At 38.8% G+C, this 19,965-nt stretch overlaps 1 protein-coding gene and 1 pseudogene across 1 annotated transcript in view; both read right to left on the bottom strand.

Moving 5' to 3' along the window:
• LOC103603673 (serine/threonine-protein kinase 3-like) overlaps positions 1–19,965 on the bottom strand; it is a 125,674-nt gene that overhangs the window by 71,583 nt on the left and 34,126 nt on the right. Inside the window, exon 2 of the mRNA XM_008588244.1 lies at positions 5,723–5,803. Coding sequence (XP_008586466.1) covers positions 5,723–5,803 — 81 coding nt within the window. The remainder of the gene's footprint in view (positions 1–5,722; positions 5,804–19,965) is intronic.
• The window catches only part of LOC103603672, a 17,324-nt pseudogene continuing 6,034 nt past the window's right edge, over positions 8,676–19,965 (bottom strand).

Genomic DNA, 19,965 nt, shown 5'->3' with positions numbered 1-19,965 from the left:
AGATCCTCAGTATATAGTACATTGAAGGAAGGAGATCAAGACTCAAGGAAATGGGTTACTGGAATGAATATATATTATATTTGACTTGCTCACCCACTCCCTAACTATGTTTACAGAAAGGGTCCAGGAGATACCAGAATCAATGAAAACTCTATAGCGCAGGACAGAGATAACAGAGATGCCAACGCTGAAATGGGCTCCCTGAATTTAATAGATGATAGGATCTCAGGATAAGAGAAGAGAAGGTGGCAATGTCTATCCACCTGAGATAAGGTGAGTAGTTACCATAACGGGTAACAAAGCAAGGCTGAATTATAGTTTTCATTTTTTGTACATCTGGGTTTTTTATTAAAGTTAAGTTGGCTTCATTTAAAAAACTACAATTATTTGTCCTTTAAACACTAGATAAAACTTAGCTGGTATCTTTGTAGGGGGAAGGGTGTCAGGTAAAATACATACAACATAAAATTCACTATTTTAAACATTTTAGGGCCGAGCCCGTGGCGCACTCGGGAGAGTGCAGCGCTCCCACTGCGGGTTCGGATCCTATATAGGGATGACCGGTGCGCTCACTGGCTGAGTGCGGTGCGGCTGGTCTCAAAAAGGACAAATAAGTAAATAAATAAATAAATGAATAAATAAATAAATGAATAAATAAATAAATGAATAAATAAATAAATGAATAAATAAATAAATGAATAAATAAATAAATGAATAAATAAATAAATGAATAAATAAATAAATGAATAAATAAATAAATGAATAAATAAATAAATGAATAAATAAATAAATGAATAAATAAATAAATGAATAAATAAATAAATGAATAAATAAATAAATGAATAAATAAATAAATGAATAAATAAATAAATGAATAAATAAATAAATGAATAAATAAATAAATGAATAAATAAATAAATGAATAAATAAATAAATGAATAAATAAATAAATGAATAAATAAATAAATGAATAAATAAATAAATGAATAAATAAATAAATAAATAAATAAATAAATAAATAAATAAATAAATAAATAAATAAACATTTTAAAGAGTACAATTCAGTGGCATTTCGTACATTCACAATTCTGTGTAAACATTACCTATATGTTGTTCCAAAACATGTAGAATCTCCTTTCTGTCTCTATGAATTTATCTATTCTGGATAATTCATATGAATGAAATGATACAATATGTGACGTTCTGTATCTAGATTCTTTCACTTAGCATAATGTTTTTCAGGTCCAACCACATTAGAATATGTATTAGTACCTCAATACTTTTTACAGCTAAAATGCCATTGTACAGATATATTTTATTTACTCATTCATCCATTGATGGACATTTGTGTTGTTTCCACATTTTGGCTATTGTGAATACTGATGCTATAAGTGGTTATCTTTTTAATTAACAGATATTTAATCACCTTTCCATCTTCTCTGTGGTAACTGATCTATTTAAGTTATAACTTCTTTGACAGTCAATTCATATAATTTATGTTTTGTTAGGAAATCATCTACTTCTGGATTTTCACATTAGTTGTCACAGAGCAGCAAATCATACTCTACTAATTCATCAAATGGTTTCTCTTTCAGTGGTTATATCTTCTTTCTTATTCTAAATCTACAGTTTTGCCCTATTTTCTTTAGTCAACATCAGAGGTTTGTTTAACTACTTTGTTGATATATTCAAAAGCTATATATATATATTCATCAGCTCTATATTTTTATTTTCTATTTCATTAATTTCACCTTTTTCTTTTATTAATTCTCTCTTCCTAGTTTCTTTGGGTGTATTCTATTACTTTTCTACATTCTTTTAAAAAGCATTAAGTTCCTTTATTTTTCGTCTTTCATCTTTACTAATGAAAGAATTTAAAACTAAAACTTTTCCCCCAATTAGTTTTACTGTATTCCATAGATACTGGTACAATGTGTTCTCCTTTTCACTGTTTTCTAGATAATTTATAGTTATCCTCTTCAATTCATAAATTACCTTAGATTATGTTTCCTAGTTTCCAATTAGTGTGGGTTTTTGTCATATTGTAGTTACTTATTTCTAATTTAGTAGACTATAATTAGAAATTGTGATCTATAAAAATCTCTACTTTTTAGAATCTAATTTTTCTTTTATCAGTGGTCCATGAACATACCCTCAAAGAAGGAGAAATGCAAGAATACTTATATATAGACATAAGTAGTTTATATATATTTACCCATATATAACCAAGTTTACTGATTACAATGTCTAATCCTTCTATGTCCTTTCTCTTTTTTCTATACTTTTCCAATTCTGAAAAACATATATTGAATTCTCCAACACAATTATACTTTTATTAGATTCATATTACTAATACCTTTTCCTCCATAAATTTAGCTGCCATGTTTTCCAACACGTTTTATTATAAATTGTCTTTTATATCATTACCTAATGCCCCTCTTTATTCAGTTGAAACCTTTTAATTTTAACTAATTTATCTAATATAAATATTGTCACTCCTGCTTTCTTTTGGTTTTTATTTGTATGCTTATCTCTTCCTTAATATTTTTATAGGAAATATCCTTATATATCCATTCTTTGTTTTACATGGGTCTCTTATAACCAGCAAATAGCTTAGGTTTTGCATTTTTTTTCCCTTTTTGTCTTTTTTACTGACCAGTAACGGGATCGCAACCCTCAGTGTCGCGCCCGTACCGGGGACCGGCAACGGGATCGCAACCCTCAGTGTTGCACCCGCACCACGCTCAGCCAGTGAGCGGGAACCAGTCTCCACATGGGATCCGAACCCTCGGCGGGAGCACCGCCACACTCCCAAGCAGCGCACTCTCCAGTGCGCCACCGGGCCGGCCCTTTTTTTTTTTTAGGTTTTGCCTTTTTTTAATTGAATCATGATTATATTTTGGGGTTCAATGTTACATATGTTGATCAAGTCAATATTATTAGCATATACATTATGATAAATCATACTTATTCTTTATGCCCCTTATCCAATCCCTCCCCATCCCCCTCTTCCTTCCCCCTCCTACTTCTAATAACCCTAGATTCCTTCTCTCCTTCTGAAAGAGTAATGGTTAATCTGTTGATTTGTTGTCTAGATGATCTGTCCAGTGCTAAGAGAGATGTATTCAGATCCTCTACTATTATCGTAGAATAGATGTCTCTTCTGTCACTCTGGAATGGGCTTTGTGGAAAGAAACATCCTCTTCTTTACTTTGGTCTCTGCTGGTGACTCTCCTGTGTGAATGCACTTGACTGGCTGGCAGACCATCTGCACAGTGGTTGTGGTATCTAGCTGCCTTTGTGGCAGCCGTGGCTATTCTGGTAGCTGTGGTGGACTACCTACATGGAAGTGGTGTTTTTGGCATGTCCCTTGCCTGACTGTGGGAGGAGCGGTCGGTCCCTGACTCCATGCCTCAGGACCCTGGACGGGCCCTGCACTGTGGCAGCAGCAACGTGCCTGGTTGAAGGAGGAGGGGGTCGGTCCCACTCCATACCTCAGGACCCCGGGGGAGCCCCATGGCAGCAGTGGTATGTCTGGCTGTGGGAGGAAGGGTCAGTCCCCAGCTCCGTGTGTTTTTACATTCTAAGATATGGTTGCAGAACAGTTGGGTGGGAGGGAGAGAGGGGAAGGAAGCAGGGTGGGAGAAGAAGGAAGAGGGGGCGTGTTGAGGCCCATGGCAGCCCCCTCATTCCTGCAGGAGAAACCAAGGGGTTTCCAGCGGTGGCTTGGTCATTGCTGGGCTGAATGCAGATATAAGGGGTATGTGGCTAAAGCCCTCAGCTCCCCACCACCCTGGTTCAGGAGACCAAGGGACTTCCAGTGGTGGTTCGGTGGTCATTGCTGGGCTGTTTTGCAGATGTCGGCAGGGGTGTGTCCAAAGCCCTCAATCCCCCACTGCCCCAGCTCAGGAGCCTGGGGTGTTTCCTATGGCAGCTTGGTGGTCACCATGGGCTGGTTGTGGGTGTCGGAGGGCATGGCTGAGGCCCTCATCCCTCCCCGCTCCCTGGCTTGGGAGCCCAGGTGGCTTCTGGTCCTTCTGGGTTTTATAGGTGTTCCTTGGTGAAGTGAGGCCTTCACTAGTTAATAACAAACTTTGTCTGTGGTCTGTGGGTATTTTATCTGTTCTTTTAGTTCCATGTTGGATTATTCACTGTTTCTACCACTTAAACTTTGCATTGGAACTAATTTGTTATGCTTCGCTCACTTCTAAAATGGAGGAATTTCCTGTGGGGAACAGTACTTGAGCTCTGTAATTGAGCTAAATTGCTGCTTTGCTGCTGATTCCCTGCGGGGAAGACTTTTGTGCAGCTCAGGTTTTAATGGTTGACCTTATAGGTACTTCCTGGTTTTCTGAGTACACCTTCCTAGTACACCTGGGTTGTGTACAAACTCTGGTCTGGACCTCAGTCTTTTCAGCAAACTGCTCATCCTGCAGTTCTATATTCCTGACCAGTCTACACGAGTGGGCTTGTGCCAACTGGAGGGCACATCAGCTGTCCTTGCTGTGCTCCAGTGTTGCCCAGGGGGGCCTATCTCCCCCACCACCCATACTCCAAACACTTCCCATGGAATGAGCCATGCGCCAGTCCCTTGAGATGATTCACTGGCTCTGAGTGGCTCCTTTTTTCAGCCTGTTGTGGCTCCTTGCTCCTGTGTGGGTCCCCAGGAAGCCTGTTAGTGGTATCTTGCTTGCCTGGGGGCCACCAAGGCCCTCTTTTCCCCTGCTGCCTCCAAGCAACTTCATACGAAGGGCACAGCTATGGCTTTTGCCAGCTCTTGCTCCATGCACTCACCAGCTCCAAGCCTTGAAGCGGCTGGGATTCGAAATGGTGGGAGGGATCCTTTCTTTCTCTCATCGCAACTTCTCCTGCCTTCGTGAATTCCGTAGGTCTCTCTTCCGCTTCCCCTGAGCTCTAGCAGTCGCAGCTTGGCTGTCATTGCTTTTTAATAGTTATAAATTGGCTGATTTGTGAGAGTGATGCTGAGAACCATGTACCCTGCCATCTTGACCAGAACTCAGGTTTTGCTTTTTAATGTACTCTAACAATTTCTCTTTTAATAGAAGAATTGACATTTAATGATAAGTATACTTGATTTTATTCCTTCCATCCTACGTTTAACTTATCATTTTACATTTTTTTCTCTATTTCCTTTTCCTTGTCCTTGCTGATTTAAGCCGCTTTTAATTCTGTTTTGTACCTTTGGAAGTTCTCCTATACCTTGCCATTCCATTAAATGCTCCCTACCTTTCTCTGTGCTCAAAATGAGACATGTTTCTCTACTATTATTTTGAAACCATGCCAACTATTCCTCTGCTTACACTGTTTTCCTCACCAAGACATTCTACTCACACCTACTATTTATCTTTTCCCAAATAAAATGAGCCCCAAGGTCCTGCAAGATGACCTTATGATCACTTTACTAACAAAGTTGAAATCTTTCAAGCCTATTAATGAGAATGCCATATGGGATGAACTAACATCTCAAAAATCATTTCACACCACATTTCATGCTTTTCCCTTATCTATAGCCTATTTCTCCTTAAAAAATTATCATCAGATCTAGCACCATCTGATCTTTAAAATTTCTTAATGATTGCCAAATTTAATCACCACTACTATTCAATTTAAGCAAATACATCTAGTCCAAAGATTAATATCATATAGTATTTTTAATTCTTCTGCCATTATCTGAAAGCAACTTTCATATTTTTGTACTTACCCTTCTCCAAGCTTCTCTAATACATCAAAAACTTCTTCAGGTTGCTTAGTCAAACTGTCTTCACTCAGCTTTTTTAGCTTACTGATAAGAAAAAAAGAGAAAAAATTTTTCTTAAAACCTTTTACCAATTTTTTTACTTTATTTTTAATAGGCAATATTTACAGATAGCTCAAAGATAAAGCAATATAAAAAGGTATACAGTAAACTGTCTCCTTCCAAGCCCTGTTCCTTATGTGCCCAGCAACACCCACAAGAAAACCCAGTCTTATTAGTTTCTGGTGAAACCGTCATACAAATATGAATACATATTCTTAACCCTCCCTTGTAACACACAAGGTAGAATTTTATAAACACCCTGTCTTTATACATACTGTTACATTCTCTGCTGTTTTCACTTAATAATATATAACCTATCTTTAGCTTAGATCTTTACAACATCAGTACACAGAAAGCATCCTCATTCTTTTTTATACCTACCTCCTATTCTATTGCAAAGATGTAGCATATATTACTTGTCCAAACTTATGAACATCCACATTCTCTTTCACTATAATAAACAACGCTGTAGTGAATAGCCTCATATATTAGCATGCTACAAAAAGCTCACAGAAAAATAAAATTAAGGCCCCAACAGCCAGCACCACAACTGATAGCACCTGCGCAACCCACTGCCTTGCCAGCCCCCTTGCAAGCACCCCATCCCTACAGCCAGCACTGCAACTGATGGCACCAGAATGACCCACCACCTCATCGGCAGCAGCACTCCCTACTACTGCCACAGACACCAGTGCTAAGAGTGGTCTGTGATAGCCACCTTCACAGCAACTGCTGCCGCAAGGGTGGCTCAATAACACACCAGCAGCCCCCACTGCCTCATAAGCAGCCCAGGGTCACTCATCGGTATAGACAGGAGAGTCACCAGTGGAGCCCAGGGAAAGAGGTGATCAAGAACAGACCAGTGGCCCAACCAACACGGAGAACTATACACTGCCTTACATGGCAGCACAACGGGATGGAAGATACATGTGAAGTCCATGGGACCACCTTCATCTGGGAAGAGGCACACATATACCCCCCCGAAGAGAACAAACACCCAGGATGCTCAAATAAAGCAAGGAAGAAAATTCCCTGTCACCACAAACCCATCCCCCAATCAGGAGAAGCAAGGTCCCAGGAGTAACCTCTGCCTGTAGGAAAAAAAGAGAAAACCTGCCCAGGGGTCCCCATTCAAATTGAGGAGCACCAGTATAACCAGGGGAACCCATCAGGGTCAAAGTGAGCCAGCCAGGGTGCCAAGAGGCCTGCCCAAGGTCACCCACCATAGCAAAAGAGTAACAGGTCTCCAAAGCACTTCCCCTAAGAATAAAAGGCATTGTCCACTTCCCGGCAAACAAACACAGTATCACCAATCTCAGAAAGTAATTACTGAGAGCCCCAGGAACAAGACCAAGGAGGCATCCACACATAATTCCAACACTGAATTAGGCCAAAGTACCTACACAGAGACTAGACTATGGTGTATACTTGGTAACAACACTAAAACACTCCACTCAACAGTCATTATAAAACACATCTACAAGAGCCCCTCCTCTAAGTCCACACCAGATAACTGGAAAAAGCAACTGCTCTACCAGTTGACTAGACACCAACGTAGAGATACTAGAAATATGAAAAACCAAGGAAATATAACATCACCAAAAGAATATAATAATTCTCCAGTACCAGGCCCGATACAGCAAGAAGTCCTTGAAATGCCAAAAAAGAATTTTGAGCAACAATTTTTTATTTTTAAAGTTAATGGTCTTTTTATTGGAGAAAAAAAAAAAAACTAGCATTTACAACTTGGAATGGATGTAAATGGTAATCTCTTGAACAGCAATGTTGTTGGTTGTGCTGAAGTCCACAGCCACAGCCTACTCTGCTGCCTCCAAGTCATGGTTGAGAAGGTTGCAAAAACAGACAGTCCAAAGATGCTTCCTTGGTAAAAATTTCCTAGTAAAAACTTGTGTGAATGGTGACAGTCTAACACCTGTTTCACTCTAGTACAATGCAGATACTAAACATACGCAGGCATGCCACTGGGGTGTGTCATCATCACCATAGGTCAGAGCACACAGAGCACAAGAAGACCATCCTACTAGTGGAGCTATATCTCAACAGTTTATCCTTTACCCATTTTTCTGCACATCATCCTGTGGTAAACCAATTTTAAATGTGTTTTCAGTAAACCAGCTATGACAATTTATTTTTATTTATTTATTTATTTTTTATTTTTTATTTTTGTCTTTTTCTGTGTCCAGCAACGGATCGCAACCCTCAGTGTCGCCCCCGTACCAGACCGGGACCGGCAACGGGATCGCAACCCTCGATGTTGCCCCCGCGCCTCGCTCAGCCAGTGAGCGGGAACCGGTCTGTATGTGGGATCCGAACCCTAGGCGGGAGCGCCTCCGCACTTCCCAAGCAGCGCACTAGCGCAGTGCGCCACCGGGCCGGCCCCCAGCTATGACAATTTAAATTGAACTAGAACCCTTTTGAATAGGTTGTGAATTTGTTTTTTCATTTTTCATTTTTAATATAAATGCCTGACTGTGCTCAATCATCAAGCTGCATGCACGAAAAACTAGCCAGCCCTAACAGTGTATTAATCATTTGCAAATGGAACTTTAAGGAACCCACTAAGTGCTTCCTTATCAATAAGGTAGTACAAGTATTTATAGTGTAAAACTGATGTGTAGCTTGATCTTTAGGGGACAGGACCACCAACCAATACATGTAGATTTTGTGTGTGTGTGTGTGGACAGAAGGTACTTTTGACATTCAGTTTTGCTATACAGAAACAGAATGAATAAATGAACTTTTTTCTTTTCTTTTCTTTCTTTTTTTTTTAATTTGCAAGAGGTAAGTAAAAGATTCAATTTGATTCTCGGTGGGGGGGGGAGTTGTAAGTAGGCCTTCATTTTGCAGTCAGCATCTGTACGAATTCTTCATAGTTGACTTGTCCATCTCCATCAATATCTGCTTCTCTGATCATTTCACCTACTTCTTCATCTGTTAGTTTTTTTGCAAAGTTTGTCATGATGTGACACAGTTCTGCCACACTGACATAACCACTGCCATCCTTGTCAAAGATTCAGATTGCCTCACAAATTTCTTCTTCACTATCCGTAGCTTTCATTTTTCTAGCCATCATAGCCAAAAATTCTGGGAAATCAATGGTGCCATTACCATCAGCACCCACTTTGTCGATCATATCCTGCAATTCAGCTTCTGTTGGGTTCTGACCCAGTGACCTCATGACAGTTCCAAGTTCCTCTGTTGCGATGGTGCCATCACCATCCTTATCAAATAGGGAGAAATATTCACTGAATTCAGCAATCTGTTCTTCAGTCAGTTGTTCAGCCGTGGTGTGAGCAAAGGGAAGAAGAGCTGATAGAGGAAGAGTGGCTGCACCAGCATAGGAGCTGTGACAGCAGGGATGCAACCACTACTGCTGCTGCTGCCACAGCTGCTGCTAAGGCACAGTGTGCACCGTACCGCCACCACCTGTGCCGCCACCCAACTGCAAATAACAGTGCCACATCCAGGAGACTCCCAGCACCATCTGAGCAACAATCTTAAGGAAATTCAATGAGATACAAGAATACTCAGACAATAAAATGAAAAGAGAAAAAGTATACAGGATCTGAAGGAAGAAATGTACAAAGAGACTACTGCCCTGAAAAAGAACGTAGCAGAGCTTGTGGAGTTGAAGGATTCATTCAATGAAACAAGAAACACAACTGGGAGCTTAAACAGCAGGCTAGAACAAGCAGAGGAAAGAATTTCTGATCTTGAAGATGGTCTTTTCAAAATAAACCCAGGCAGACCAAAAAAAAAGAAAAAATATTTTTTCTAAGAAATGAAGAAATGTAATACAGTAAGCATGCAAACTGAAGTACATAAACATCCAAATACAAGGGAAGGAAAAAGGAAAAGGCACTGAAAACATATGCAATGAAATAAAAAAAAGAAAATTTCCCAGGTATAGGGAGAGATACAGACCTACAAATCCACAAGGCTCAAACATCGCCAAACAAGTTCCATCCAAAAAGTTCCTCTCAAGACACATTATAGTCAAACTGGCAAAGCTCAAAGATGAAGAGAGAATTCTAAAAGCAGCAAGAGAAAAGTGCCAAGTCACTTATAAGGGAGCCCTTAACAGACTAACAGCAGGCTTTTCAACTGAAATTCTGCAAGCCAGAAGAAAATGGGAAGATATATTCAAAATATTAACAGAAAAAAACTGTCAGCCAAGAATTCTATACCCAGCAAGGCTATCCTTCAGAAATGAGGGAGAATCAGTGCATTTCTCAGACAAACAAAAACTGCAGGATTTCACCACCACACGACCAGTACTGCAAGAAATTCTCAAGGGAGTCCTATGTTTGAAATCAGAAAAACAATAATCACTATTATGAAGACACAAGAAAGAACAAAACCTGCTTGATGTTAAAACAAAAATGTCAACAAGAATAAAAACAACATAAATCATACCACCTACTAAGAAAACCAACAAACATTGAAGACAAATAATAAAAGGAGAAGAAAGGAACAAATGATATTTAAAACATCACAAGAAAAAGGAATAAAATGCCAGGAATAAAACAATACCTGTCAATAACAATCCTAAACTTAAATAGATTAAACTCCCCATTCAAAAGACATTGACTGATTGGATTAAAAAACTAGACCCAACTATATGCTGTCTCACCTGTAAAGACACACACAGTCTGAAAGGATGGAGAAAGGTATACCATGCAAATAGAAATCAAAAGCAGGAGTAGCTATTCTTATATCACATAAAATAGACATTAAACCAAAAACCATAAAAAGAAGCAAAGAAGGCCACTGTACAGTGACAAAGGGATCTCTCCAGCAAGAAGACATAATAATCATAAATATGTATGCACCCAACATTGGAGCACCCAGATATACAAAACAAACACTATTACACCTAAATAAAGAGATATACCCCAATACAATAATAGTGCGAGACCTGAACAGCCCTCTCTCAGCACTGGACAAATCATCTAGGAAACAAATCAGCACAGAAATACAGCACTTAAACTACACTTTACACCAATTGGACCTGGCAGATATCTACAGAACATTTCATCCAACAACTACAGAATATACATTCTTCTCATCAGCACACAGAACATTCCCCAGGATAAACCACATGTTAAGTAGTAAATCAAACCTCAGCAAATTTTAAAAAATTGAAATCATTTCAAGTATCTCTTTAGACCATAATGGATTAAAACTGGAAATCAATAACAAGTGAAACTCTGAAAACTGTACAAATACATGGAAACTAAACAACAGGCTCCTGAATGATCTAGGGGTTCAAGAAAAAATTAAACAGGAAATGAAAAAATTCCTTGAAACTAACACAGACACATCATACCAAAACCTGTGGGATACTGCAAAAGCAATACTAACAGAGAAGTTTATTGCAATAAACACTTACTTCAAAAGAATAGAAAGACTTCAAATAAATGACCTAAAACTATACCTCAAAGAACCAGAAAAACAATTCAATCTTAAAAGTAGTAGATTAGAAGAAATAATTAAGATCAGAGCAAAACTAAATGAAATAAAGACCCCAAAAATAATACAAAGATAAATAAAACAAAAAGTTGGTGTTTTGAGAAGATAAATAAAATGGACGAATCATTAGCTAGGTTAACAAAAAAAGAAGACAGAAGATCCAAATAACAAAAACCAGAAATGAAAAAGGAGACATTACAACCAATACCACAGAAATACAAAGAATTATTAGAGACTATTATAAACTATCTAACAACATATATGAAAACCTGGAATAAATGGATAAATGTTTGCATACATACAAACTACCAAAACTAAACCAAGAAGAAACAGAAATTCTGAACAAACCAACAACAACCAACAAGATTGAAGCAATAATCAGCCATCTCCCAACAAAGAAAAGCCCAGGACTGGATGGCTTCACTGATGAATTCTGTCAAACTTTAAAGAGAAATTAATACCAATTCTCTTCAAACTATTCCAAAAAATTGAAATGGAGGCCATTCTCCCAAATGCATTCTATGAGGACAGCATTACCATGATACCAAAACCAAAGAAACATTAAAAAAAGAAAACTACAGGTCAATATCTCTGATGAACATGGATGCAAAATCCTCAACAAAATATTAGCAATCAGAATACAGCAACACATCAAAAAAATTATACACCATGATCAAGTGGGATTCATCCCAGGGATGCAAGGATGGTTCCACATATGCAAGTCAATAAATGTGATAAACCACATTAACAAAATCAAGGACAAAAACCGTATGATTATCTCAATAGACACAGAAAAAGCATTTGACAAAATTCAGCATTCCTTCATGATAAAATCCCTCAAAATTAGGTACAGATGGAAAATATCTCAACACAATAAAAGCCATATTTGACAAACCCACTGCCAATATCATCCTAAGAATGGGAACAAGACAAGGATGCCCATTCTCACCACTCCTACTTAACATAGTATTGGAAGTACTAACCACAGCAATCAGGCAAGAGAAAGAAATAAAGGTCATCCAGATTGGAAAGAACAAAATCAACCTGTCCCGGTTTGCAGATGACATGGTCTTTTATGTAGAAAATCCTAAAGACTACCATAAAGCTCTTAGAGCTGATTAATAATTTCAGTAATGTTGCAGGATAGAAAATCAACACCCAAATATCAGTAGCATTTTTATTCTCCGGTAATAAACTAGCAGAAAAATAAATCAAGAAAGCAAGCCCATCTACAATAATCACCAAAAAATAAAATACCTAGGAATTAATTTAACCAAGGAGGTGAAAGATCTCTACAATAAGAACTACAAAACACTACTGAAAGAAATTAAAGAGGACACAAAAAGGTGGAAAGACATTCCATGCTCTTGGATTGGAAGAATTAACATTGTGAAAATGTCCACACTTCTGAAAGCAATCTACATATTCAATGCAATCCCCATCAAAATACTGATGACATTCTTCACAGAAATAGAAAAAATAATCCTAACATGCATATGAAACAACAAAGAACACAAACAGCCAAAGCAATCCTGAGCAAAATTTAAAATAAAGCCAGAGGCATAACATTACCCAACTTCAAACTATACTACAAAGCTATCATAACCAAAACAGCATGGTACTGGCATAAAAACAACATTCAGACCAATAAAACAGAACAGAAAATCCAAAAATCAACCCACATACTTACAGCCAACTTGACAAAGGCAACATGAACATACACTGGGGAAAAGACTGTCTCTTCAATAAATGGTGCTGGGAAAATCAGACATCTATATGGAGAAGAATGAAACTAGACCTGTACCTCTCACCATAAACCAAAATCAACTCAAAATGGATTAAAGACTTAAGTATAAGACCCAAACCCACAAAGTTACTAAAAGAAAACATAGGGGAAACACTTCAGGGAGTAGGACTGAGCAAAGACTATATGAATAAGACCCCAAAAACAGAAGCAACAAAAGAAAAAATAAACGGGATTATATTGAACTAAAGAGCTTCTGCACAGCAGAAGAAACAATCAACAGAGCAGAAAGACAACCTATGGAATGGGAGAAAATATTTGCACATTATACATCCGACAAGGAATTAATATCCAGAATATAAGAGGAACTCAAACTTTACAGTAAAAAATCAAATAATCCAATTAAAAAACAGGCAAAGGAGCTGAATAAACATTTTTTAAAGGAAAACATACAAATGGCCAATAGGTACAGGAAAAAATGCTCAACATTACTAATCACCAGTGAAATGCAAAGCAAAACCACACTGAGATATCATTTCACCCCAATTAGACTGGTCAGTATTAAAAATACTGAGAATAACAAATGCCAGTGAAGATGTGGAGAAAGGGGAAACTTCCTACACTGTTGGTGGGACTGTAAAACAGTACAGTCATTATGGAAAACAGTATGGAGTTTTCTCAAACAACTACAGATAGAACTGCCATAGGATCCAGCAATCCCACTTCTGGGTATGTACCCGAAGGAATGGAAATCATGTCAAAGAGATACCTGCATTCCCATGTTCATTGTAGCTCTATTTACAATAGCCAAAATATGGAACCAATCTAAATGTCCATCAATGGATGACTGGATAAGGAAACTGTGGTATGTATACACAATGGAATACTACTTGGACATAAAAAAGAACGAAATTCTGCCATTTTCAACAACATGGATGAGCTTGGAGAAAATTATGTTAAGGTTGCCAGGAACAGAAAGAGAAACACCACATGTCCTCACTCATAAGTGGGTGGAAGGAAGGAAGGAAGGAAGGAAGGAAGGAAGGAAGGAAGGAAGGAAGGAAGGAAGGAAGGAAGGAAGGAAGGAAACACAATAATATGTTGATCTTCCAGAAAGAGAGAACAAATCTATGGTTACTAGTGGTAGCATGAGGGGAAAAAAAAAAAGAGGGTGGGGAGGTTGGGTAAGGGACATAAAGAATAATTATAATTTGTAATACTGACCATGCTAATAATATTGATTTTATCAACACATGTTGCACACAGGTGATGGTAATCAACGTTGTACTCCAAAAATACGTATAATCAATTATGCTTCAATAAAAAATAATTTTTTTAATTAAAAAAAAGGAAAACTAAAATTAAAAGAAAATATGAATCTTTCCATGAACTTTCTGAAGGACCCATATAAGTCAATTCACACATGTACTAGTATATCCATAGGATAAACTCCCAAAAGTGAAACTATGACATCAAAAGAATACACTACACAAATATAAAAGTAGGTATACTGAAAAATAAGTATATGAGGACACTTCAAAATGTTTGTGGTAAAATAAATTAAAATATAATAAGAATCTTTCCAAGAACTTTTTGACAACCTTTCATATATATGAATAATTATGTCATAAAATAATTTAAATAATACAGTATAACTAACACAAGATCACTATTATAATTAAATAGTAATTATTAAAATTATTGATTATATATTTTAATTTATATAACATAATTGTATTTTAATAAATATATATATACTGACAGATATCAACAAATTGCCCTCCATAGGGTTTGTACTAATTTATTCTCCCACAAGTAATATATGAGAAAGTTCCTTTTCCCACAGTTCCACCAATAGGGTTTTTAATCAAATTACTCGTATTTTAGCCAATCTGTTAGAGGAAAATGTATTAACTCAGTGTAGACTTAATTTGTATTATTATGAGTGAAGTTGAGAATCTTCATGATTATGAAACTAAACCAACTCATTCATGTTCTTTGCTTATTTTCTACTAGGGTTTTGGCCTTTTTCTTACCTTTACACAAAGGATATTAGCCTTTTTTTAGGTTACAAATATTTTCAGTTGCACTTTGCTTCATTTACAGGTTTTTACTTCTGTGGTCTACTTGCCTGTTTGCCATACACAAATGTTATTGTTTTGTTTTGCTTATGCTTTTTTAAAACCATCCACCTGTAGAGCATGTGCAAATATCTGGAAGCAAGAAGTGAGAGAGATTATGTATGGTATGTTTGATGGATGAAAAATAATTCAGTGTGAATGAAAGATAAAGTAAAACTGGCCAGTGTGCAGAGGGGTAAGTAGGGTCAGGTTAACTCAGCCTTGGAAACCATGTTAAAAAGCCTTATTTTAAAAGGATCACTCCCCTAGTAATACGGAGAAAGGACCTGCAATGAGCAAGCGTAGAAAAGGGAAACTAGTTAGGAGCTGACTCAAAATATGAATGTATCGCATATACTATTACCAGTAAGAACTGAGAAGATTGGCTATTCAGGGTATTAAAAAGGCAGAATCAACAGAAAGTGTTTTGACTAAATATAAGAGAAAGAGTTGAGCTTGTCTCTTAAGCCTTTGGCTTAAGCAAATGAGTGGATGATATTGTCATTTACTAAGCCAGGGAACACCAAAAAAAAGTTTGGAGAGGAATATGATGGGTTCAATTCTAACCAATGAAATATAGATATCTAGTAAGCAACTGGAAATATAAATCTTGGGAGAGATCTGAGCTAGAAATATAGTTTTTGGTGTCATCAACATAAATGGAACCTAAAGCCGTGAGAAGAGACAAAATCATTAAGAAAATGTCTAAGAAAAAATAAGGGTCAAAGTGAAAACATAAATATTTAAGAAATTAAACCATGAAGCACAAAAGGGTAATATCTGACCGAGTCAAAATCTAATGAAAGTTCAAACAACTTAAAGATTTAAGTACCCTTTGCAGAACTCCACTTCTGGTCACCAGGGAGTGACAGGATACAGAATTATCTGTCACCTGTAAACAGCTAGAAAACTCAACAAAATATAGGAAACAACCTTTTTCAGAAACTGGATATCAGGCATTCCAGGCCAGAGCCCTTAAAGAAGGAAAAGAAATAAGATGAGCCTTAGCATCAACCAGGCTTTAGATTTAGAGGCTATGTCAGAGTGACTATAGCACAGGAAAAGAGGAACTCAAACATAGCCAAGCAATTTTGCTGGGTTGAAGAAAACAGAAATTGAGGAGGCAAGGAAACTACAATTTGTCTTACATAGTACCTGAGAGAAGAGAGCTATGTAGAAATGGAGATCAAGCAATCTAAGGATTTCCTTGAGTATTAATACCAACTGCTCATGCCTATGAAAAACTCCTCAAAGCACAAAAAAACTAATTTTATAAGGGACAAAATAACCAGGTAGCAGTAAAAAGCATAATTCCCAGAGGACTCACAATTCTGGGCCTCTTTACCCCCTGCCAGAGTTGAAAAAACTCCTGAAATACAAAGGCAACTCAGTTGAGAACCCAGAAAGACCTTTTTTTAGACAGGAGACTATAATACCACAAGATAAAGGATACTCCAGATTCTCCCTACAGTAGCTTAAAAACAAGCCTCAAAAACATCAAGTCAGGGGGCTTCCAGTCAAGATGGCAGAATAGACAGTCCCCAGCGTCACTCTCTCCCACAAATCAACAAATTTACAACTATAAAAATGTAACATCAGCCAAGTTGGGGCTGTTGGAGCTCAGGGGAAGAGGAGGAGAGACCTATGGAACTCATGAAGGTGGGAGAAACCACAATGAGAGAAAGAAAAAACTGCTCTCAGCTTTTCGGGCTGCGGCAGCTTTAACGCTGGAGTACACGGAGCAGGAGCTGGCAAAAGCCACAGCTGTGCCCTTTAGATGGAGTGACTTGGAGGCAGAAGGGGAGAAGAGGACTTTGGTGGCCCCCAGGATGGCAAGACCACTAATAGGGTTCCTGTGGACCCACACAGGAGCAAGGAGCCAGAACAGCTGAAAAAGGGAGCCAGAGGCCGGTGAGTCATCACAAGGGACCAGCACAGGGACCATCCCATGGGAAGTGTTAGGAGCACGGGCGGTGGGGGAGACAGGCTCACCAGGAGAACACTGGGACACAGCGCAGGACCACTCAGAGGAGACTGGTCAGAAATGCAGAACTGCATGGGGTGCAGTTTGATGAAAAAAACTCAGGCCCAGATCAGAGTTTCTACACAACCCAGGTGCACCAAGTACCTGGAGAGCCAGAAGTACCTATAAGGTCAACAACTGAACCCTGAGCTGCACAAAAAGCCTTCCCTAGGGAAACAGTAGCAAAGCAGCAATTTACTCAACCACACAGTTCAAGGACTGGTTCCCACAGGAAGTTCCTCCATGTGAGAAGTAAGCATTGGACAAAAAGTTGGTTCTGCCCCAGGCACACCTGGAATGCCTCAGGGCACACCACGGGACATAAGGCATGGAGCCAGGGGAAGGACCCCCGCCCACAACCACTCACATGACCAGCACCTCGGGGCCCTTCCCAGGAACCCAAGGATTAGAGCCAGAATGAGAACCCCACTCCCACATCCAGGCACACTACCAAAGCCTCGGGTCCTGCCCGGGGACCCGGAGCTAGCAGCTGGTGACCGGACCACCTTCCCAGACAAAGGCACACTGTGACAGTGCCTCAGGGCCCAACCCAGGGGCCTGAGACATGGAGAAGGGGACCACACCACCCTCCTGCAATCAGGCACACCGCGCCAGGGCCCATGGGTATGGAGCTGGGGACCAGACCTCCCCCCTCCCACAACCAGGCTCACAGCACCAGTGCCTCAGGGCCCACCCGGGGACTCGGGATATGGAGAAGGGGACCAGATGCCCCTCCTGCAACCAGGCTCACCGCACCAGCACCTTGGGGCACGCAAAGGGACTCAGAGTATTGAGCCAGGGATTGGACACTCTCCACAACCAGACACACTGCCAGCATCAAGGAGCATGCTAAAATCGCCTCTTCCATGTGGGTGACCCACCACAGCCACCACGATATCCATGGCTGCCACAAAGGCAGTTAGACACCACCACCACCATGCGGTTGGTCAGCCAGCCACTGAAGGAGTGCACTGACAAAAGAAGAGTCACCAACAGAGATAAAGAAAGGAGGAGGATGTCTCTCCCCACAGAGCCCATTTCAGAGTGACAGAAGAGGCATCTGCTCTCTGATGGTATTGGAGAACCTGATCATGCCTCTCAGCATTGGACAGATCATTTAGGCAGCAAATCAATAGAGTAACCATTATTCTTTTAGGGGGAGAGAAGAAATCTAGGGTAATTAGGGGGAAGGGGAGGGAAAAGGGGATGGGGAGGGATTGGACAACGGGCATAAAGAATAATTACGATTTGTAACAATATATATGTTAGTAATATTGATTTGATCAACATATCTCAATGTTGAACCCAAAAAATATGTATAATCAATTTTGGTTCAATAAAAATTAAATTAAAAAAAAAATCAAGTCAGTCCATAAGGTAACTTAACTGCCTACCAGAACAAGTCAGTAACTCTCTAAACAAAATATCCAGCACTCACAAATGTAAAATTAACGTCAAAAAATCAATCAAAAATAACTAGACATATGAGAAATCCGGAACTGTGGCTCATAAAGAGAAGAAAACTTCATTGATAAAACAGACCCAAAAATGGTAAAGTTAATAAACATTTTATAAAAAGCAATTATGAACATGCCCCCATATATTCACAGATATTAAAGGAAATAGAATATAGGAGAAAAAAACTGTAAATTTAAGAAATGAAAAATAAAACATCTGAAATAAAATTTTCACTGGATAGGATTGAAAGCAAATTAGACAGTGCAGCAGAAAAAATGATCCACTTGAAGAGGAAAAAATTTTTTAGAAAGGAAGAAAAAAAAAGCCTGAATCCCACATGAAAAAGAAAAATAGTATGGACAGATGGATGGATGGATGGACAAAAAGGAAGGAAAAGAAGGAAAGGAGGGAGGGAGGGAGTGAGAAAGGAAGGAAAGATGGAAGGAAGGTCAAACATTTTCCAAATTTTATCAAAACAATATACCCAGGGGCCAGCCCGGTGGCGCACTGCTACACTGCGCCGCTTGAGAGCGTGGTGGCGCTCCCGCAGAGGGTTCGGATCCCACATACAGACCGGTTCCCACTCACTGGCTGAGCAAGGTGCGGGAGCAACACCAAGGGTTGCGATCCCGTTGCCGGTCCCGGTCTGGTACGGGGGCGACACTGAGGGTTGCGATCCGTTGCCGGACACGGAAAAAGACAAAAAGGAAAAAAAAAAAAAAACAATAAACCCATAGATGGAACAAAGTCAATAAATCTAAAAAGATAAACAAAGGTGGGAGGAGTCAAAAAGAGAAAGAGAGAAAGCATAAGACAAACAAAGACATATTATAATCACATTGCTGAACACCAGTGAGAAAGAGAGAATACTAAAAGGAGTCACAGGAAAGACATATTACTTACATAAGAACAAAAATAGGGACACCTGCAGACTTCTTGTCAGACACTAAGCCAAAACACAATGACACATTTAAAGTGCTGAAAGAAAACATCAACCTAAAATTCTATATCCAGTGGAAATATCCTTCAAAATACAAAGAGGAAATAAAAAGTCTGTCAAACAAAAAAGGGTAAAAGAATTCCTTATAACAAGACCTTCACAATAAATGTTTTTTTATTTTCTTTTTATTTTTTTTTTCGTTAAATTTTTTTTTTGTCAATATACAATGTATATGATTATTATGGCCCATCACTGACACCTCCCTCCCTCCTCCCCCTCTCCCCTCTCCCCCAAGAATGTCCTTTCCATTTGCTTGTTGTAACAACTTCAAAAAAGTCAAGTTCTTATATCTTCTTCCCCCCCCCCCCC

This window comes from Galeopterus variegatus, unplaced genomic scaffold (genome assembly GCF_000696425.1).
Source record: "Galeopterus variegatus unplaced genomic scaffold, G_variegatus-3.0.2 Scaffold4737, whole genome shotgun sequence".
Classification (NCBI taxonomy): Eukaryota; Metazoa; Chordata; class Mammalia; order Dermoptera; family Cynocephalidae; genus Galeopterus; species Galeopterus variegatus.
Note: the sequence above shows the minus strand (reverse complement) of the source record. Positions and strands in the feature narration are given on the sequence as shown.